The sequence below is a fragment of the Rhinichthys klamathensis genome, unplaced genomic scaffold, assembly GCF_029890125.1.
Source record: "Rhinichthys klamathensis goyatoka isolate OS25496 unplaced genomic scaffold, OSU_Roscu_1.1 h1tg000100l_1, whole genome shotgun sequence".
Classification (NCBI taxonomy): domain Eukaryota; kingdom Metazoa; phylum Chordata; class Actinopteri; order Cypriniformes; family Leuciscidae; genus Rhinichthys; species Rhinichthys klamathensis.
The window spans coordinates 1,104,379-1,127,555 of record NW_026606639.1 but is presented as its reverse complement, the minus strand read 5'-3'; the positions used below and the strand labels follow the sequence as shown (position 1 = coordinate 1,127,555).

The 23,177-nt window shown below is 37.1% G+C and overlaps 2 protein-coding genes across 2 annotated transcripts; both read right to left on the bottom strand.

Moving 5' to 3' along the window:
- Positions 1-1,492: 1,492 nt before the first annotated feature.
- On the bottom strand, positions 1,493-6,304 carry plek2 (pleckstrin 2). Its single transcript, XM_056252983.1, has 9 exons — positions 6,209-6,304; positions 5,951-6,115; positions 3,627-3,817; positions 3,459-3,550; positions 2,511-2,698; positions 2,288-2,389; positions 2,101-2,184; positions 1,893-1,971; positions 1,493-1,653 (listed from the first exon to the last, which is right to left on the bottom strand). Exons 1-9 carry the CDS (start codon positions 6,263-6,265, stop codon positions 1,526-1,528), a joined length of 1,086 nt encoding a protein of 361 aa, XP_056108958.1. The 5' UTR covers positions 6,266-6,304; the 3' UTR covers positions 1,493-1,525.
- Positions 6,305-10,843: 4,539 nt separating this feature from the next.
- On the bottom strand, positions 10,844-21,877 carry LOC130086816 (tandem C2 domains nuclear protein). Its single transcript, XM_056253018.1, has 12 exons — positions 21,816-21,877; positions 20,006-20,081; positions 19,586-19,780; positions 19,310-19,480; positions 18,787-18,860; positions 17,625-17,700; positions 16,177-16,283; positions 15,558-15,674; positions 14,449-14,640; positions 12,910-13,024; positions 12,337-12,536; positions 10,844-11,089 (listed from the first exon to the last, which is right to left on the bottom strand). Exons 2-12 carry the CDS (start codon positions 20,070-20,072, stop codon positions 10,979-10,981), a joined length of 1,425 nt encoding a protein of 474 aa, XP_056108993.1. The 5' UTR covers positions 20,073-20,081; positions 21,816-21,877; the 3' UTR covers positions 10,844-10,978.
- Between the last annotated feature and the right edge of the window lie 1,300 nt (positions 21,878-23,177).

Below are 23,177 nucleotides of genomic sequence, written 5' to 3'. Positions count from 1 at the left end.
TGTTTGACTGTCTGAAAAATTAGTTAAATAATTTCAACAGAATAACTCATAATAGTTTTTCTGTTAATCTTTTGTTCATGTGAATGTACCGCATAACAGTTTAACCTAAGCATTCATAACTGACACCTGAATGTTCACTTTAAAATGAGTTCGCTGCAATTTAATTGGTTTGAAGAAAAAGGACTCAAAGTCCATCTGAAGCCTGTACTTGGTGCTGTCAATCTAAACACTTAATGCTGCAAATGAAGCATGTATAAAAAACTTTAATGATTAGGTTCATAGCAAGGTTTACTTGAATATCTTTTAACACCTAATAATTGCAATATGTACTGTAAACAGTAAACTTTTCTTAAAGAATTTTTAAGAAGATCTGATTATTGGATTTATTTAATGTGTGTGTCCTTGTATGGTTTATGAGGACACAAATGTGCATTATGACATGGGTATTACAATCTAAACGTGGTTTACGAGGATACTTTCTCAAACCAAATGGCTTAAAAAAAAACATACTTAACTATGTTTTGTTTTTAATTAAAAAAATGCCAAAAAAATTCTGCGATGGGTAGGTAACTACAAGTGTGTGTGGGGGTGGGGATATTCCCATAATGTAATAACCCTACATTATGGGAATAAAATTTCCCCAAAGATGGCAATATCTGAAATCGTTGCTCTTGTGGGAACATTTTTTGATATTATACATCATACCAATTAATTATTATTATTTTATTAGAAAGTTTTCTGTGATTTGTAGACTTATTGTAGGTTAAGGGGATAGAATATACAGTTTTTACAATATAAAAATCTTGTTGTCTATGGAATGTTCCCATAACACACGAAAACACGACGTGTTTTGGGGTATTTGAGAGAAAAACATACACAGGCACAGTGTGTGTGTGTGTGTGTGTGTGTGTGTGTTTTTAAACCATAGCAACAAATCAACAGGCTTGTGCAAGACATAAAGTCAGTTCTGTTAACTAACAACTTGGTAGACAAACGGAAGGCAGATAAAAACATGTTAACGGTTCACAACAAAACTGCAGGCATGACAATTATTCAAATACAAATTTTTTTTTGGACAAAATTTGACAAAAAACAAATTCACTTATCATTTACACTTTCATAGTACATTCACTGAATGTATAAGCTTTACCACATTAAAATATATCAAACATTAACTCATGCACGAAATATAGACTTTATCAGGGGCACTGAACTCTTGGAAAATCTGAATTATATTAAAATATTCTATATGCTAACTAGAATGAGGTCTCATGTTGGCCCCATGTGTATTATTAATTGTATTATTATTAATTAATATATATTTGTATTATTCATATTTATTTTTTTATCAGCTGTATAACACTATATATTTTATTTTGTTTGCACTTTGCACATACCCAATATTAAAATATATAATTAGCTAACAATACCAATACTAACACTGTTAACAATAGCAATGAAGATAATAACAATACCAAAAATGACTTATAAGTGTTACTGTTTGAAAGTGCGATGTGTAGCATAATTAAGTCACTTTTCTAATAGCTTGGATCCAGTCCATCCTCTCCTCGTGTGTTGGAGACTGGATGTAATAGTGTGTCTCCATCTGAGTGATGATTTTAAAGAGGTTCCCCTGGACTTTACCTTTAACACCTGCAGATTACAAGAAAGTGGCCATTAGTTTCTGTGTTTACAGTATTTATCTGTAAATATTGCTGCTACCAAGACAACAAGACCTGAATCACTGTTTAGTATTTTTAGTCAGTGGCATTAGTTAAGTCTTTACTTAATTCTAATTAATATGTGTGATTACTTTGTAAATATTCATTTGTGGGATCAGGCAATCATCACACCTTAGAGACTTTCATAGAAGAGGCAAAAGTCTGACTCACCTGACGGTGTGCCGTTATCATCGAGGGCAGACACCAGACAGCCACGCAGAGATATACCGCCAACCGGAGTGATGTCATCCTGAGAAAGGTGGCCATCAGGAAGTAAACAAGTCAGTACAAAAATAAACATCACATGATTTCTTTAGACTTTAGCATATACAGTATGTACTTGTAAGTCTGTAAAATTGCACATCAGTGTTCTTCTCACCTTGCTGGGGTCATAGTAGTGCAGGAAACCAGGCTCCGCCCTCAAAATAAACAATCTTACTTTCCAGTTCTTCACCTTGTGGCCCTGACACACAGATAAACAGGTGAGTGAACACACAGACCACTAGCACCACAAGTAAGTAGCCTATAGTTCAGTTCAAAACCTCCAATTTCAGCAGAGTGCTCACCTGTTTGAGCAGGTAACCTCTCTTCACCACCTTTCCACTCAGCTCCACCGCAGACCGAGACTTTTCTGATTTCACACTGCCTCGCTTCTGGAAGCTTTGGGACTGTTTGAGAAATCATATTTGTTTGGTTTAATTAGGACAACTTATTTTTATATCTAGTATATAATGATTACAAAAGAGTTGAGTAAAGAATAAATCAAAAAGAAAGAGATTTGGAACTTACAAAGCAGTAGAGTGCAGTGGAGTCATCGAGGAACTGTTCTCCTAGAGCAGCGTTACGGAGAGCGTCTGCGCTCCTGATCCCGATGGGCCGTAGGGAGGCTTCATCCAGCAGCGCAGAGGCTAATGTTACTGACTCCACACGGGTCAAAGCCAGCCTATTAAACACAAGCCAATCCACCACTGCTGAGCCTGCACACACACACACACAAATATGAAACACTTCCGATCTTCGACTTTGATTGACCAGAGCTGATATACAGACCAACAGCACTGGATCAGTGCTCATGTTCCAGGCAGACTGACAGTACTATGTATGTGTATAGTGAGTAGTGACAAATGACTCTTTCTGCAGGTTATACTGTATCGCCGGTAGGTGGCGACAAGTGACTGTCTTAATGAGAGAATCATTTACACAACATATTTGTTCAAAGAGTGATTGTTTCAGGAACGGAACAAGATTGACAAAAAAATTGACAAAGCAACTGCCGATAATGTCTTAAAAAGGTAGGTGAACCTGATTTCACCAAGTAAAACGTTCCTGGAACAACATTCCAATCATTCAATCAGATTTGAGGGATAGGCTTATAGATAATGTCAAGTTTAGTCTTATAACCAAGTTTTAGGGGTTTCTACACCATCATGTGACACTGAAGATTGGAGTAATGGCTGCTGAAGATTCAGCTTTGCCATCACAGCAATAAGTTACATTTTAAAACATAAGATAAAAAATATATATAGTTATTCAGCTGAAAATATTGCTGTTTTACTGCATTTATGATCACATAAATGCAGGTGAGCATGAAAGTGTTCTTTCAAAAACACTTAAAAAATCTTACCAACCCTTAACTTTTGAACAGCAGTGTAAATAAACATAAACATTAGTGAGAGAGATTGTAATTATTTTAATAATGCACATTCATGCTTTAATGTGTGTTTTTGATTGTCTGACCTGAGAAACAGTTGGTGTAAGAGCTGCCCTGCTCAACATGACTGCTTAGCCGGATACCAGTGTGCACATCATACATGGAGTCCACCACCTGACTGATATACAGATATACGTTTAGACATGGAGTCGCAAACACATTCGCATATATTGACAAAATCCACACATAGTTACCTGAGGTTGACATTGTGAAGCTGGAGTGACGTAGATCCTTTAATTTGTGATGGGGAGGGGGTCTGTGCATCACGTGGGTTAAGCTTCTGTACTGCTGCACCAATCGCTGATGCCCATTCGTCACGTTCCTCCCTCATGCAAGCCTCCAGAAAGTGCTCATCTGCAGTGTTGGTCTGCAGCTTCATCACCAACTACAGGGTGTAAAATGTGGTTAATATGACAACAGTCTTCAGTCACGCCCTAAACAAACATTTTAAGTTGTTGGTGATAGACAGTGCAGCACTTTTTGTATCACAAGAACATAAAGGAAATTGCCACAAACATGCCAAACTCCATCACTCTGAACCTGGCATTGACTGCAGCTGTTACACAATGTGGAATATAAATCAAAGACATTGCAAAGATATACTGGGGGAAATAAAAGCGGTGTTCCTGACATGCTAGTGCATGTGAGCAATGCAAAACAAAATAATGAAAGGTATGAAGCGTAACCTAAGGCTGTGAACATTTAAAGCACTGAGACACTCCCAGTGTTTGGTTTAGTGTTCAAGGTGTAATCTGAACTAGACCACTGATAAGCCACTTCCCAATGATATCTGTTTGTAGACCGCATATTACCAAATTAATGCTGAAATTAAATAATAAATGTTAATTAATAATGTCTGTAGAACAGTTGAGAGCAGAGTTGGGGGTAACGCAGAGTTATATAATCAGATTAGTGAAATGCAAACTCAAAATATTACGCAAACCAAAAATGTTAATATGTTAAATAAACACAAATATACTTTATGTATTTAATCTCACTTTATTAACCAATGTCTTTGCTGCTGCTGACCTTCAATGATCCAATTCAACCATACTAATAAGCAAAAATGGTTTTAGATGAACATCACATTTGCTTAATTTTTTTTTTTTTTGCTGAAGTAAGAGTGTTGAACTTTCTTCTCCTGCGTCCTATTCTTCTGCAATCCAGAATGGCAGCACAAAAAGCTTTGTTTGAGCAGCGGCCAGTATTCTGTAGGGAGACCGGGGATGGTTGTAACACGGGTCAGTTGTAACAATTCCAATCTGTCCAATCAGGAACTAGTTACAAATCACCTGATTCACTTAGCACATGCTCAGTTTAGTTCTTATTCCACATGAGATAAAGTAGAGCCCAGTGGCAGACACAGCAAATGTTAGAGTGGAAAAAACAATTTTGAGGTAAGAAAGTTACCTTTTTTACTTTTTTTGTTTTTGTTATGGGAATTTCTGCTTTGAAGTTAATCTCATTAAACTTGTATTATGTTTATTGTGTGTCTGTGTAGATATTTTCCATGCAAGTTGTTAGTGCTAATGTTTTGCCTGTTTGCTGTAAGGTGAGCTAGTTCATGGCTACATGACTCTGGGTTAGTTGTAACAACAAGACTCTGGGTTAGTTGTAACACACACACACACACACACACACACACACACACACACACACACACAATGTTCAAGTGTTCAATTTTATTATGGCCAATACTAACACTGGCAGTAACAAACATGCTTACAAACAAACAATGTTTGTGTTCAAGTTCAATTTATAATGGTCAATTACTATGACTGAGAGTGACAAACACACTGAGACTAAGAGTGACACACACATCAGTTATATTGAAAAGTCAGTGTTGAATAAAAACCTTTCAAAATAATTTTTTTGTCAAAATCTTTATTTCATTATGTTACATATCACCCCGGTGGATATCATAATGTTACATCTCACCCCAGGGTATGTTACAACTAACCCAGCCTATGGGGTGAATTGTAACATTTCACTCCTCGTGTTTGAAACTAAACCATGCATTTTCGTTTTGTGTTGCAAAGATAATAGCTATGTCATTTAATAGCAGACACTTGTAACTAGTTTGGATCACATTTTGAACACACTGACTTCAAAGTACTACCAGATATAGACACAACACAGATTACAACCATCCCCGGTCTCCCCCTACAGGTGTGAATTTGAATTTCATTCAGCCAGATACATATTGCTTATACATTTCACTTTTGTTGTGTAATGGCCTTTACATTTTCCAAAAAATATATCTTTTTTGTTTTTATTAAAAGAAAAAAGCCCAGATAAGACTGTAACTTTAAAAGTAACTTTCCCAAACACTGCTTGAGAGTATCCTAGAATTCTGAGTGCAAACATAATCTTTAAACCACAAAATATCGCTTTGTTGTAAACTCCTTAACAGAGGATGGTAAAATTGCACTAGCCTATATATAACTTTGTGATAACTTATACAGTACACACAAAATAAATAAAAACAAAGTCGAATACTTTGACTGTTCTCACTTACCGGTCTGTTTTCGTACTCCAGGCAAGGACAGGTGATTTTGCAGTTACTCAAATGTATCGTCCCTCGATGGCAGGAATCCCGTTTGCCGCCTTCATATTTATAATACATAAGTTTGTCCGATTTAAGAACAAACCAACGAACTTTCCAGTTCTGAACCACGTGGCCCTAAAAACGAACATCATTTGTTAATAATCCAGTAAACTGGCGATTAATTTGCCATATGTGTATGGATAAAAAGTTCAAAAGAGTCTCTCTCACCCTTTTCACCAAAAAACCCTCTTTAAGGACGCCGTTATTTTCTGCCTCAGTGCCCATGTTAACTCCACCAGAGTAGATTCACTAGGCAGGTCTAAGCGCTTCAGGTGTTTTATAGCTGCCGCAGAAATTCCTTGTAATGTGCGTCATTGTGCGCAATCCCTATCGGCGCCCCCCAATCAATGAGCAAGAAAACTTTACCTGGGTGTGGGATTGGTCGGTGAGAATTAAATTCATTAAAAATTAGATACATTATTAAATAATACGGACTTGTAAAGTTTGATGAAAGTACGATAGAATCAAATCAGTATTATTATTTTAGATCTTAGCCTACAATTTACAGATAATTCTACACAGACACAGGAAATTCCTATAGCCATAGGGCACATGAGTCAAGACAGACGCAGTCAGATTGAGTCATTGTTCAGGTGAGATTCAATTCAGTGACCGGATGTTTGTTGCTATGGCAGTGCAACTTTGCGATGGAAATAACTGAAAATGTAATCATATGTATTTAATCTTATGGGGGCATATTGCATTATGTACACGGACTGTAAAGGAAAGTATCACTGACTATTAGCCTATAGGGTACACTTAAAAAATAAAGGATCTTTATTGGCATCCATAGCTTTAAAGTTCATGGAACCTTTCCATTTCACAAAAGGTTCTTTAAAGTGGAAAAAATGTATTAGATTTTAAAATGTTCTTCAATCTTCACACTAAGAAAAAATGGTTCTTTTAAAAACTGTTAATTGAAAGGTTCTTTGGGGAACCAAAAATGTATGACATCTCTCTCTGTGATCCTTTTGGAACCTTTATGTTTAAGAGTGTACACACTTAACAAACTAAACATTCTTTATTTACAAAAATAAACAGACATAGGGCCTATTTCGACATGGCTAAAACTGGAATTTGCCAGCTGGCAGACATAGTTGAGCCGAGACAATCTTACACAATATGTGTGTTGATCATATAAAAATCATCGGCCATGTTCCTACATGAACTGTGAAAAGTTGGTAAACTAATGGCGGGAACATGGCCAAACTTTCATGTTCACTCACTTCTACTACAGAGCACTAGATGGTGATCTCGCACTGCAATTGGGTAGGACTAGTATTGAGTGGGACTTTGTAGTTGTTTTCTGTTGTTTGTGGGAGAATGATCTGAAAATGAAACCGTCTCATGAAGTAAAATAAATTATATGGCAATTACACAAAATGTTATGTTAGACATCTCAGAACACATGGCTATACCAGAAAGTAGTTATACCAGACTGGTATAACTTAACAGACAACACTGCAAAACCTTGGTTAAAACACACACACTGTTGTGTTTTCATGTTTTATGTGGACTTTTCATAGGAGTAATTATTTTAAACTGTTCAAACTGTATATTCTATCCCCTTACACTAACCGTACCCCTAAACATACCGATTACAGAAAACTTTCTGCATTTTTACATTTTCAAAAAACATCACAGTATGATTTATAAGCTGTTTTCCACATGGGGACCAAAACATTTCCACACAAGGACAAGGATTTCGGATATTGCCATCTTTGTGGGGTCATTTTGTCCCCATAAAGTGGGTTTACCAGGCCACACACGTCGGGGTTCCATATTTTATGTGGACTTTCCATAGATATAATGCTTTTTATACTGTACAACTGTATTCTATCCCCATCACAGAAAACATTCTGCATCTTTACATTTACAAAAAAATATCACTTAGTATTCAGATATTGTCAATATAGGGAGATCAGGGGAGTGTTGTAACAGGGGGTCAATTGTAACACTGTCCGTTTGACATGTCAGAAAAGAGCTGTGGTGATGTCATCAATATCATACACTTCCATCACCTTTTTGAGCTCACATGAGAAGTGGCATGTTATTGTGACTGTGAGCAAAATTGTACATTTTATGACCAATGACATTTTTCTGGAAAGTAATTTTTATTTAGACAAGTCTTTCCCTAGCAATCATTGTATTGTATGTAGGCTACAGTTATTTGTCTTGCATAATATAAAGTAGCTAATTCTACAATTTGATGCTTTGCATTCATGCTAACTTCAAACCCACAAGCTAAAACAGTTAGCTAAGTTGTGGCTGTTCGGGGTGGGGATAGTTGTAACGGTTCATTAAAAATGTTACAACCAACCCCTTAAGATATTCCAGTGATCAATCACATCCCAGTTAAGACAAAATAGAGACTCGAGTTTTTGTTGCGCATTGAGGGATTTATGTGGTAAATATGTTTCCATCATAGTTTATGCACATGTCTTCTTATCGGAAAAACACATTATCCACCCCAATTGTGCACATATGATTTTTTTGGGCACATTTTAAGAATTTACGAGCATCTTGGCGTTTCCATACAGCGTTTTTTTATGTGATATCCCAAAATGCACATAAAATAGGTGGATGGCAACAGCCAGTGACTGAACTGTTATGTGACAGGTATACTGCATGCACACATGACAATTGTTTTGTGCTAAATTTTAAAGTCCTTAAAGAAATACAATTAAATGTTTTTTGTTACTTTAAATTGTTCACTTACTCAAAACTGCAAAATTTAGATTGTGTGCATCCTATTTCAGAAAATTACCTCTCAGTGTTACATTATCACCACAGTATGGGGTAGGTTGTAACAGCGGAACTCCTTGTGTTTGACATTATCTCACATAATCTGTGATTGTGTTGTACATGTCAAAGTGAGTTATATTTGTAGCAGACAAATGTGACTACCATGTACTGTATCAAATTTTGAGAGATATAGCACAAACAACCACTGAGTTACCGATGCTCAAACAAAAGTGTTACTCTCATCCCAGGTCTCCCCATATATATTGATTAGGGTACTAATACTATGATAACTTCAGAAAATGTTAAACACTGTTAATCAACATATCAATTTATATATTTTTTAAAAAGCAGCTCATATTTTATGTCATTGTAAAAGATTTTGTTGGAGAGGTATTCAGTATTAATGCAGATGTGTAAATTTGTAATTTGAAGAAGTTTGTGAGGATTTCAGATCCTGGATACTGAGCTAAAATCCCGGACCTGCTGATCCAGTTTTAATTGAAACACACTGGACACACATGCACACAGCCCTTGTGGTCACAGCTGTTTGCGTGTGAGTGCCAGAGAGAAGGAAATAACATTCCTGCCATATTGACTTTCTTCTATTGATTTTAATTTTATTATTATTTATTTTGTCACTTGACTTTTGCAGGGTGTTTTATGTTCTCTATTGCGTGGACCATTTTTAGTAATTGATTGTATGGTTGCTATCGATACGAAACAACATAAATACCTTCACACACAAAGATCAGCTGCAGGGTGCTGGGGGGTGTGTCTTCAGAAATAACCATTAACACTGTTCAAACAGCCATCCCGAAAGTTATGACGTAAATAAAAACACACCCGGATGTAGAAGAACCTGTTAAAGGCCTTTAAAAGAGCCGCACAATCAGAGAATTAAAGGAGCTCAAACACTCAGACCCGCACAAACATCCTTTTTCTGTTTATAGTGTTTCCTCTGGGTTTGGAGAACGATGCCAATAAATTACCATATACTGTAATCAAGTCATAGTACAGTTGTCAAATCATATAAAACATAAATGAAAGTGTCTTTTATGAACTACTCACACAAAGTCCCATGACTATTTCATACAACTGATTCTTTACCAGCAATTTTATCTCTTTTTTTATTTCTGTAACATCAGGATGCCAGACTGCGATTAAACAATGTTTGTGTATGCGCACAAAATACAGTCGATGCAAACAAAACATTTGCTTATTAAAATATCTGTCTTACATAATATCACATGTCCACTGAACTACAGCATTACTTAACACAATATACTTAAACAATATGAATACAATGAACACTCTTAGACAAGCTAGTGTCACCTGTGCAAAAATAAATTCATAGAAATGACAAGGCCTAGAAAGTTAGGTCACCTTGAATAAAGGGCAGCACAAAGGATGCAGGGAAGTAAAATGTGTTAACAAAAGTCTCTTTGTTGCACTCTTACGGCCTTTCCCTTTTTCTTGTGCTTGTGAAAGGAAATAGGGGAACAAATTGAAGGATTGAATTCCATTTGAATGGGACATGTAATACAAACCCTTCTAAACTTCCTAAAAATAAAAGCTTTTTTCCCAAACAACAGTTTTTACTGCACTTTAAAACAGTTTTTACTGCACTTTTACTGCACTTTCTTTTTCTGAGAGCTAGCGAAAGTAAAATAACCATCACCAAACTGCTCAGAAAATGCAAATATCTGTTTCTATACACAGAGAACAGATTGGCATTAACTCAGCAGTGCTGCAGTTTTATGGAGATGATGGAGAAGAATACTGAACATAATACTTGATTAATGAATTCTGTAATTAAAGTAATTAAAAAGTTGACCAAATAAAGGCTGCTCTTTATTTGGCCATGTTATACTGGAAAATGTATAACACGTTTTATTGCACATAATGGTATTTTGTATGTTTCCTGTTCCTGAATCTGTGCTACTTAAGTTGTACATGGACAATTGCATGTTCTCAAAGTTACACAATGAAGAACAGAGAATGTTAAATCTACAAACAGCTTTAATACATGATTAGCTACACTAGGATCTGCAGCTTCCCCAGCATTTAAGACACACTGTTTTTTTAACCTAAAATAAACATACGTATTTAATCAAAGATAAAAAAGGGGCTTTTTTGGAAGTTGCATTTAAAATCCACTTGAATCACAAATCTAATTTCTTCATCCTCTCTCTTTTAGAGTCGACTAACTCTGTGCCATGACGTCACCACTTTTTCAGGATTAGTCATGGAATCCCTCCATTGTTGCACTGCCTCAGGTGAACTGCCGTCAAATCCCAAGAGGACCTAAAAATGAAGGAATACACACAAAGACGGGAACTTGTGGAATATACACTTCTTTTCAAACGTTGGGGTTGAGAAAATTGAGAAAATGAATTAATACTTATATGTTCAGAAAGGAAATTGGTAAAATGTTACAGTAAATCTATGTATGATATTACAAAAAATATATCTGAAATAAATGCTGTTATTTTGAACTTGAGGGGAAAAAATTATCACGGTTTCTACAAAAATAATACTGTGATAAATGTTTCTTGAGCACCAAATCATCGTATTAGAATGATTTCTGAAGGATCATGTGACACTGAAGACTGCTGAAAATTCCAGTAGCACCTCATTGCAGTACACGAGATCCAGGGGGTGGAGTTGGATCCAGATCTAAGGGGTGGAGATGGGTAGGGTTAGGGGTGGGGTTAGGGATCAGGGGGCGGAGATGGGTAGGATTAGGGTTGGGGTTAGGGATCAGGGGGCGGAGATGGGTAGGATTAGGGGTGGGGTTAGGGATCAGGGGGCGGAGATGGGTAGGATTAGGGGTGGGGTTAGGGATCAGGGGGCGGAGATGGGTAGGATTAGGGGTGGGGTTAGGGATCAGGGGGCGGAGATGGGTAGGATTAGGGGTGGGGTTAGGGATCAGGGGGCGGAGATGGGTAGGATTAGGGGTGGGGTAGGGATCGGGGTGGAGATGGGTATGATTAGGGGTGGGGTTAGGGATCAGGGGGTGGAGATGGGTAGGATTAGGGGTGGGGTTAGGGATCCGGGGGTGGAGATGGGTAGGATTAGGGGTGGGGTTAGAGATTAGGGGGTGGAGATGGGTAGGATTAGGGGTGGGGTTAGGGATCAGGGGGCGGAGATGGGTAGGATTAGGGGTGGGGTAGGGATCGGGGTGGAGATGGGTAGGATTAGGGGTGGAGATGAGTAGGATTAGGGGGTTAGGGTTAGAGTCAGGGTTAGGGATCAGGGGGCGGAGATGGGTAGGTTTAGGTATATGTAAGGTGGGAGGAGTTGGATCTGGATCCAACTCCTCCCCCTGGATTTCGTGTTCTGCAGTGAGGACCATCTCGAAAATTCAGCTTTGCTATAACAGGAATAAATTACATTTTTACAATAGAAAAGTTGATTTTTATTTGTAATAATATTTCACAATATTAGTGTCTTTATTGTATTTTTAACAAATATATTAACTTTCAATTTAAACGTGTTGATTTGCATACTAAACGTAGTGTGTTGTAGTATGTATTCTGCTCCAAACTGACCTGTCCCAGCAGGTGTTTTCTCCGGACAGAGCTACGGCTGTAGAGTTTGACTGCCAGCTGCAGATTCTGGTCCTGATTGGTGATGGGCAAGTGAAGCACCTCTTCCCATTGAACATGCCTCCCTGATGACTTCATCACCTTCGTCTTCCTCTTCAGTAAGACCTTACCCTCACTCAGCAAGTCAACCTTCACAAAGAAACCTAAAGAGAACGTCCATTTGCACAGTTCATTTCATCAACATTGTCATATTTGTCTTATTCACTCTTCCACAACAATTAACTGAGGAAAATTAATTAATAAATGAAAAAGGCCCAGACCCCTTTAATTTCTATATGCTTTGGGAAGGAATTATTTAAATGAGGAATATTGAGACGTGTATGTTCCCAGAAGAAAACTCAAGACTACAATCGAGGCGTTTCAGGGAGTTCAGAAACAGTGCTAACTGATATGGAAAAAAACACCAATACAAAGTTTGGAGTGGACTTTGTAACTTTGCAGCCCTTTTTCATGCTCAAACAGACACATTACACAGTACAGATAGTTGATCATGTAAAAAAGCATAATAGGACTCACTCTGTGTGAGCGGTGAGGAAGATGACGGAAGGTTCTGAGCACTATGCATCTGGAGTTGAATTCGACTGCTCACTGGCTGGAAGCACAAGGCCAGCTGAAGCTCTGCGTGACACACCTACAGAAACATACACACACACACTTACACATAATAATCCCTGTTAGGTTTAGGTGCTGTGTATGGTTGAGTGTGTGGTGTATGTGTGTTTTAGGGCAGACTTATACCTGCTGCGACTTATTCACTGATTTATATTCAGTGAGACAAACCAATTTCTGACCCAGTAACACACAAACAGCTGTTACTGATTTGAAGAAAAAAAAAAACTTCCCCTAGACCAGGTTGCACTGACCTTCATTCTGGAATACAGTTCAGTCCATTTCAAACACCCCACTACTGAAAAAAAGACTTTGTACTAAAAAAAAACCCCCTGCTAAGTTTGGATTTCAGTCACATGCACACAAGCAAAACAAACAAATCACATTTTTCAAAGTTATAAACTGTGCCAAATCTGATACCTGTTTGTGTGTATGGCAGCTTTCAGTAGGCTGAACAATGTTTTACAGGCCCTAACCTACTTACAGTGAGTATAAAGTACAGTGTGAAGTATAAAAATGATAACGTGACACATTCCGTTATATCTGTTTATTATGTTATATATATATATATATATATATATATATATATATATTATTAGTATCTAGTATTAGTATCATCTAAATACCTGTATAATATATATAAATATATATATATATATATATATATATATATTATACAGGTATTTAGATTATACTAATACTAGATACTAATGATCAATTTATGAAATTTTACATATATATATATATATAATAAATAATATATGAAGTGTATGTGTGTATGCATGTATACTAATATACTAGTTCAAAAGTTTGGGGTCAGTAACATTCATTTTTAATGTTTTATTCTCACCAAGGCTGCATTTATTTGATCAAAAATACAGTAAAAACAGCAATATTAGTAAATATTATTACAATTTAAAATTAACTGTTTAATATATTTGAAATGTTCGTCAGCATTATAAATGTCTCTACTGTCACTTTTGATCAATTTAAATGCGTGCTTGCTTGCTTAAATCTTACTGTGTCTGTACACAAATTCTAAATCAAAGAAGGAATCTAAAAGGGATTCTCAATTAAATTCTGAATTGCCCACAATACTTGAAAAATGATAGTAAACATTTTGTTTCTGTGTGTGTTAACAGGAAGCTTTGGAGAGATCAGCTTTTTAAGGATCTAGATAATTCCTTCAAAAAGGGCTTTCAGCAGTATTGAAATAGCTGGTATATTGATTTCTCCCTCTCTGAGAGCTCTGTCTGTCTGTCTAACCCCCAGTGACCTAAATATCACAGAAGAGGCCTGGGCATAACTAGAGCAGCTGTTTAATGTGGTCATTGTATGTAATTGCAGTCGGAAGTTTAAGATTTTTTCCAAATAACCTTACAGACAAAACCAGGAAGAACCTGCAAGACATGCGGTCACAATGAGATGTAGCAGATGAAGACTCACATGTGTTTTAGAGTGAGGCTTGAAATCCAGACAGTGCTTTGTTTCCTGCGGTCCGAGGGTTCGCAGAGATAACACACACTCCCCCAGCGTCCGCTTACGTGGTGTGTGAGCCTGCAGGCGCAGCACCAGTGCTGATCTTCGGATTTGCTCTAAGTTCAGAGTGAACACAAATGTCTCCATGAAGACAGTTTCCTAAAAGAGAAATAGACAATATACTGAGATATACTGAGGGATAGTTACAAACTTAATCTGTGAAGCAAAGTAAAATAAAACAATACTGCACGCTCTACATATTTTTACTTATGTGATAAAGTATGTTTTTTATGCATCTTTGGTTGTGTGGGACTCTTTTAGTCTCACTGTAATGGTCATTATTCGAGAAACACTGGAGGGACTGAAGGGAGGGCTGAATAATTCATCACAGTTAATTTGAATGATGACATAACATAAACTTTTTGTGTTATATTGATCAAAGAGGTCTGTGATTCAATGGGGAAAAATATGGGTTTTAAAAAAAATGTTTTAAAGTAATATTGGGAAATATTATTGCAATTTAAAATGACTGTTTTCTATTGTCATACATTTTAAAATGTAATTTATTTCTGTGAGGGCAAAGCTGAATTTCCAGCATCATTACTCCAGTCTTCAGTGTCACATGATCCTTTAGAAATCATTCTAATATGCTGCTCAAGAAACATTTTTATTATTATCAATGTTGAAAGCAGTTGTGCTGCTTAATATATTTGTGGAAACTGTGATACATTTTCTTAGGGTTCTCTGATTGATAGAAAGTTCAAAAGAACAGCATATATTACACATTTACTCTCACTTTTGATCAATTTAATGCTTTCTTGCTGAATAGAAGTATTCAATTCTTTAAAAAAATCTTACTGACCCCAAACCTTTAAATGGTAGTGTATATTGCTTGCAAAATTATTTATTTAGTCAGAATACATGGCTTATTTTGAATGTCTGTCAATGGAGAAAGGCACTTTATAGAAGCAGATATTGTAGTTCCAGCATCTACCAGCAGTGTTTAACTGAGCTCAGTATATGCCAATTATATAATCTTAGGTGTTGTAGTTTTATGACTGCTGGATTTCACTCACTGCTGATGTTTCCTTGACTGTGCTCTTAAATCGCACTGGCTTCGTCATGGTGATGACCCCTTTGACCCCAATCCTCTGCACGTCCACCCCTTCAGTATACACACTCAAGTCCGTACACTAAGAGAAAGTACCAAAGAGGAAAGAGGAGGGAATTTGAGAAACAATAAGTGAGGCTGAAAGCAATATGTAGGCCTACTGTTTATGAGCTTTTATAACCACTAAAACCACTGTATGTCAACAAGGGGATTTTTCTCAGAGCAGGTAAAGAGAGCCAGGACCTTGTTAAAAAATAGTATTAGAAAATTATTGACAAAAATAAAATAAGCATTATGAAATATGAGATCAAACAGTGTGCTAACTATATATGGTGCTTGATTTCAGTATTCAACCACATACCCTTGATATCAAATTATGTGTAAAATAAAGAGGCGAAGACAGGCATCTACAGACATAGTTATTTTTCAATTATTTGAAAACGAAAGATTAAAAATAGCTTGTTGGAAATGTGATCATTTGTTACAGCTCTCTTACAGCGACACAGAGGCTCCATTCAGCTGGTCTCTAGATGGGACACAATGGTCTGTTGTACTAGCAAAGCCTCTCCTGGTTGAAATCATACCTTCACTAAGGTGATCCACACCTGCTCCACCGCCTCCTCATACTTCAGGTGCACACACACTTTTCCCGGCTCACGATCCCGCTCATCACCAGACAGAGTGATGGACTCTACGCACACACACGCCACGAGAAACATAAATATTATCACTCCAAAATATTGTCCACATGTCTATCAGTGTATATGTGTGATGCATGTATACAGATATTTAACAGATGTTTACACACACACACACACACACATATATATATATATATACACACAGTACTCTGCAAAAGTCTTAGGCACGTTAGGTTTTAACCAGTTATTTATATCTTTTGCAGTAGTGTGTCAGAGGGAAATATCAGTTTACATTTTCAAACATTCCTTTTGCCATTAATTGTAATAATCCAGTGAGATTTTTGTATGCACAAGGAGTCTGACAACAGCCAGTCTGCTCCACACGGAGATCTGATCTCACCATCATCGAGTCTGTCTGGGATTACATGAAGAAACAGACAAAACTGAGACGGACTAAATCCAGAAGAACTGCGGCAACATCTCCAAGACGCTTGAAGAAACCTGGCTGCAAAGCTACAGTACTGTGAAAAGTTTTAGGCACTTGTGTAAAAATGCTCTAAAGGGGGGAATGCTTTCAAAAATAACCTAAGAAACATATTTTATTTATCAATTAACTTCTACTAACTATATCAAATCATTATTTGGTGTTACCACCCTTTGCATTTTAAACAGCTTTTGTCCTAGGTAGACTTGCACATAGTTTAATTTAAAACAAATAAATAATATTCTGTTAATTAATATTCAGCTTCAGTGCTGCTGTCAATAAAGAAAAATAGGGACAAACCAAATGTTTAGGATCAAATTATTTATAATTAACTTCAGTGTTAATTAAAACCACTTTCAACTACATTAGAAAAATGCTAAATAGAAGCATTTCTCTAGTGGTCTCAGATGTTTAAAGCCTACTGTATAAAAATATGTCTTGGTGGATAGTAAATGTTTGTTATATTAAAATATATTTTCAGTTTATTTGTGTTTTGTGTTTGAGCGTGTAAAGATCCTCTCTACATTCTAAGAGTTACATGAGTACTTGTGTACTGGACCTCAGGGAAAACATTTGGAAGTAATTACTGTGTCTGCCCTTTACAATTTCACAATCTGCCGTGATCTTGTCTGTCCTGTGTGTGTGTGTGTGTGTGTGTTTAGAGTCTGTGTGTATGTGTACATGGGATGAGCAGAGAGGGAGTAAGATTGTTGAGACATAAAGGGTCCAAAAAGACCCTAACAAAAAAACAAAAGGAAAACCAAACAAATGAAACTGTAGTGGAAATTCCAGGTAACAGTGGAGCGGAACCCTTTCCAGAGAGTTCTATTGGAAGGGAACATTGAGGGTTCTTTTGGAATGCGCTTGTCTGCGGTTACGACTTCAGTGTTCCATCATGAATGGTTACCTAGACTACGGCTGCTCCCAAAGGAATCCTGAAAGGAGGATGTGCTGCTCTGGACACTGGATACAGAATCATAACGCTTGGAGGAACAAGAGGAAGAAATGTTACTAAACAACAGCTCTGCTAATCATTAAACAGCAAAGTATTAGTGTACTGTATATACCCAACACTTTATTCAAGAATTTAATCAGCTCTGATTGATGCAAATGCAAAAGGCCACAAATTGACACTTTATTTATCATGAACTATAATAAAAACTTCACATGGCTCAAATAAAACTCCTGCTTAATAGTGCCATAGATGGTTTGTAATTCATAGAGTTCTCAATCTTATCTAACTAAAGTAATTAATTAATATATTAACTATGTTAAATATATTTAATTATTTACAAATATTAATTGTTAATTCCAGTAACAAAAGCAACAGAACAGTTTTGAATTAAATAATGATAAATAATAATGATAAATAATGTTTACTATTTGTAACAATTATTATATTATTCCATGATATAAACTACCATTCAAAAGTGTTTGATCAGTAAGAGTTAAAAACTAAATTATACAATAAATACAAAGAAACTAATATAACTTTTGAACTGTCTATTCATCAAAGAATCCTGACAAAAAATGTGTTGCGGTTTCCCCAAAAATATTAAGCAGTGCAGCCATCTTCAATATTGATAATAACAATAAGACATGTTTCTTAAACACCAAATCAGCATATTAGAGTGATTTCTGAAGGATCATGTGACACTGAAGACTTTATATACATCATATAATAATAGCTCATGTGTGAACAGGTGTACGGGATCTCAGCTGCTCGTGAAAGCTGCGGTTTAAATTATTATACAGTTTTATGGTGTGTGTGTGTGTGTGTGGTTCAGGTATTCCCTATTGTGGGGACAAAATGTCCCCATAGGTATAGTAATACCAGAAATGTGTGATTTTGTTGAAACATTTTTTGGTCCCCATGAGGAAAACAACTTGTGTTTTTTGAAATTGTAAAAATGCAGAAAGTTTTCTGTGATGAGTAGGTTTAGGGTTAGGGTATAGAATATGCAGTGTGAACAGAGTGGTTCACTATGTCTATTTAATGTCTGCATAAAACATGAAAACCTAACGTGCGTGTGCGTGCGTGCGTCCGTGTGTGTGCGTGTACAACTCACCTGTACATGGTCCTGAGGGTTTGACAAATCAAACAGGGAGAGACTGAGTCTCGCTTTGCCACTGTGTTCTAAACCTGTGAAAAAATTTTTTTTTAATTTTAATCTTAGGAAAAGTATTGTTGATTCAGATTATTTTGTCATGTATAAAAAATGATTCCATTTAAAATGTCTTCATCAGTTTGATATTTTAATTGTGTCATGCTCAGCCACTGAAAACAAAGCATCAGAATCATCTGAATGTGGGCTGTCAACAATACAATCTGGGACATTGTCAGTGCAAATCTGCCATGAACAATAGGGAATTTGGGAGCAGGAATAAAACAGAAGGATTATGCAAAGGTGTGTAGGAACGTAAATATTTGAGGTTACATACTGAGATGTTACGTGGTGAATGATGCTACGAGGAAGTGAAATGGGGCAGTAAATCCACTCTTTAAACATCATGCACAGAAAATAAATAAAAGGAATATTGTCCCATGTAACGTCTGGCTTCGTGTTTTAGGAAGATCTAAATGTATTTCACCTGTCCCAGGGCTGTTGTTGGGTCTGTTTTTCAGATTGGGCCGTCTCAGTGAGCCTGGCGACACGTAGCTGATCATATGACTGCTGTTTAAGTTCAGATCAGAGTCATACATCATTTGACTGGCTCCTGCGAGCTCTGCCTTCCTTTCTGCATAAGTGCTCCTTGTGGCACCTGAAATCAATCATATCAAATTTGTAAACACAATTGTGATTTAATAAAATAAATAAAATAATGTCATTATTAACATATAAATCTCATCTGAGTAATATTGTTTACTCTGTTGCCCGATGTTGTAGCCAGAGTACTGCGCCCCTCTCGGCTGGATGTAGGAGGGTTTGAAGGTTGGGATGATGAATGGAACCTCCCGGCCGTCCGGAGGCAGTTTAGACAGGAGATAATCCTCTGATAAGCCAACATTCCTCTTTACAGTAGACTCAACAGTTAATTTACCAGGAGGTCGAACCTTAATCACTAAAAAATATACAAATACATCTTTCATAATTCATGTATGTATTAGTACACACATATATATATATATATATATATTGTGTGTATGCATAATTCTTCAATCGTGAGTAAGTGATGGGGAGAGAGAGAGAGAGAGAGAGAGAGAGAGAGAGAGAGAGAGAGAGAGAGAGAGAGAGAGAGAGAGAGAGAGAGAGAGAGAGAGAGAGAGAGAGAGAGAGAGAGACTCACTCTGAATCTCTGGTTCTTTCTCCTTGGACATAAACGTCCTGCAGCAGTTTTTGATACATTCTGTCATGTTGAGGATCTGCACACACCAATCACATAAAAATAATTGGTAACACTTTATTTTGACGGTCCACTTTAGACATTGTACTAACTATAAGTAACTTTGCAACTAAATGTCAACTACAAGTCATAATAGTGTTAGTATTGTTGCTTGGGTACTTTCCCATTAAAAATGGGCAATACATTTCTATCTGGATAATTTAGATCAGTCGTGGGCCCTGTGTCTCATCTGGTTGCCCGTTGACGGCAAGATTGCCCAGCAACATTGCTCAAAAAGTTGCCCTGTGTATCATCACCTTAAGAGCTGTGCATGTAAACCTCACTACCCTGATCTCAAGAGGCGCTTTAGCAACTGATGCTAGCGGCTGCGGTCTTTAGTCTCCTTTTAAAAGCTCCCGCCTCCCACGCCAGAGACCCCGCTCAGAGTGGGTCGAGTAGGACTGGTTACATTTGGTGCCGTGACCCGGACGAGAGTGAGGTTTAGGGGAGTGAATCTAACGGACATAGGCCAGTGTGTGTAAAGCTCACTCCCCAAGCCTCAAGAGGTGTGCTAGAGGCTGTGGTCTTCAGTGTCCTTGTTAAGGTGATGATACACAGGGCAACTTTTTGAGCAATGTTGCTGGGCAATGTTGCCGTCAACGAGCAACCAGATGAGACACAGGACCCACGACCGATCTAAATTATCCAGTTAGAAATGTATTGCCCATTTTCAATGGGAAAGTGCCCAGGCAACAATCGCTCGGCAAGATTGCCAAGCAACATTGCTCAAAAAGTTGCCCTGTGTATCATCACCTTTAGAGCCCCCGTCTCCCACGCCAGAGACCCCGGATCGAGTCAAGTAGGACCGGTTACACAAGTACATGTCTACTAACCCTAACCTAACAGTCTGCTAATACTGAGTTAGTTGAAATGTAGGTCAAAGTAACCAAAGAATTATACAACAATGTCCAACAGTCGACGACAGAATTCTGATTTCACAACATTTCCAACACAATGTCATTTCCATCACGTGTTCTGTGTTTAATACAATTTTGTGGTGGAAAAGATTAAGATAGAAATTATTTTAGAAATAAAACATCCAACTCCTGTATTGCTAAGGATTAAACCTTGAATGGAAGTGACACAATACAATTTTTTGTTCAAATTCATTCAATCACTTCTTGATATTGATGACCTTGGTTTTTCACATTTCAGATTTTTTTTTTTTAAATCTTGATGTCTTCACCTCATAAGCATATTTTTTTACTGGCACTGTTATTTCCTTGGTAAATAAGTAAAGTTTGAGCAAACCTTATTAATGGCAAAATTGGTGGTTGTGGTGGAAATGACACACATTCATAATGAAATCATTTTCATACATTAAATATTTCACTAACAATTTATTTCAGTTTATATTTAGATTATCTACGTTCTACTCCAATTGTTATAATGAATTTTCATAGTAAGATCTGGGACAAAAGTAAAACATTACAACATAAAATACATAAAATACTACAACGAAAATTAGCAAAAATAAATGAGCAAGGAAGGCCAAAAAGTTCCCCACACAGTTTTAATGCGACTTTCATTTAACAACAGGGGTAAGCTGAGGTATAAAAGTGACCGAATAGCCCGAAGTTCAAGAAATACACAACATAAGCAATATAATAAAAGTATAATTAGTTTAAAAAAATCAATTAACATTAAAGCAATGTTCCTTTATAACCAAGAAAACTATGTTTGCGTTTAATGAATCATGCTTTTGCCTACATACCTGTGCTGCTGTCCGCGAGGAGCTGAAATCTCTGAGCTCGCGAGTGCAGCAGAGCAGGTGCGCGTGTGCGTCTGTGTCTGAAGCCTCCAGTGAGACAACACTTCTGCCTACGGTTGGGTCCTAGTGCCCGCCGGAGCAGGTCTATGCAGTATTGTATTGGGACACTTTTTGCCATTGAGATGACTGGGGGAAAATGTCACAATTATCCTGAATTAACCCTATATACAATTTGTGTGACTCGCTCCAACCACGCCCCATCACTCTCTCTCTCTTTAATGCTTTTGTTATAATAGCCTAATTGTCTCATTTTATTAAACACATTATTAATTATAATCACTTAAAGGTGAGTTCACCGAAAAAAGTCATTAATCACTCACCCTCATGTCGTTCCAAACCCGTAAGACTTTTGTTCATCTTTAGAACACAAATGATGATCTTTTTTTGATGAAATCTGAAGATTTCTGTCCCTCCATAGAGACAGCTACGCACTACCACTGTGACGCTTCAAACAGTTCATTAAGAGATTGTAAAACTAATCCATATGAATTGAGCGGTTTAGACCTAATTTTCTGAAGAGACTCGATCGCTTTATATGATGAACAGATTGAATTTAGGCTTTTATTCACATAATAAACATTCATCAACGCACACATCAGTTGAGGTAAATGGAAGCTCAAGCAGGTTCGCTTGACATGCGAGAACCAATGAGGTTCATTCTCGTGTTTTACGCAGCACGTTTGAGCTTCAGCAAGAACCAATGAGGTTCATTCTCGTGTTACGCGCAGGTTTGAGCTTCACCAAGAACCAATGAGGTTCATTCTCGTGTTTTACGCAGCACGTTTGAGCTTCAGCAAGAACCAATGAGGTTCATTCTCGTGTTTTACGCAGCACGTTTGAGCTTCAGCAAGAACCAATGAGGTTCATTCTCGTGTTTTACGCAGCACGTTTGAGCTTCAGCAAGAACCAATGAGGTTCATTCTCGTGTTACGCGCACGTTTGAGCTTCACCAAGAACCAATGAGGTTCATTCTCGTGTTTTACGCAGCACGTTTGAGCTTCAGCAAGAACCAATGAGGTTCATTCTCGTGTTACGCAGCACGTTTGAGCTTCAGCATGAGGTTTGTTCTCGCGCGTCAAGCAGGTTTGGTTGAGCTTCTGTTTATTTCCACTGACCAATGTTTAAATGTGAATAAAAGCTTAAATTAAATATGTTTATAAGCAATAAGTCTCTTCAGAAAATTTGGACTAAACCGCTCAGTTCATTGTTTTACGATCTCTTTATAAACTTTTTGAAGTGTCAAAGTGGTAGTTGTGTCTGGGAGAGAAAGCTCTCAGATTTCATCAAAAAGATCTTCATTTGTGT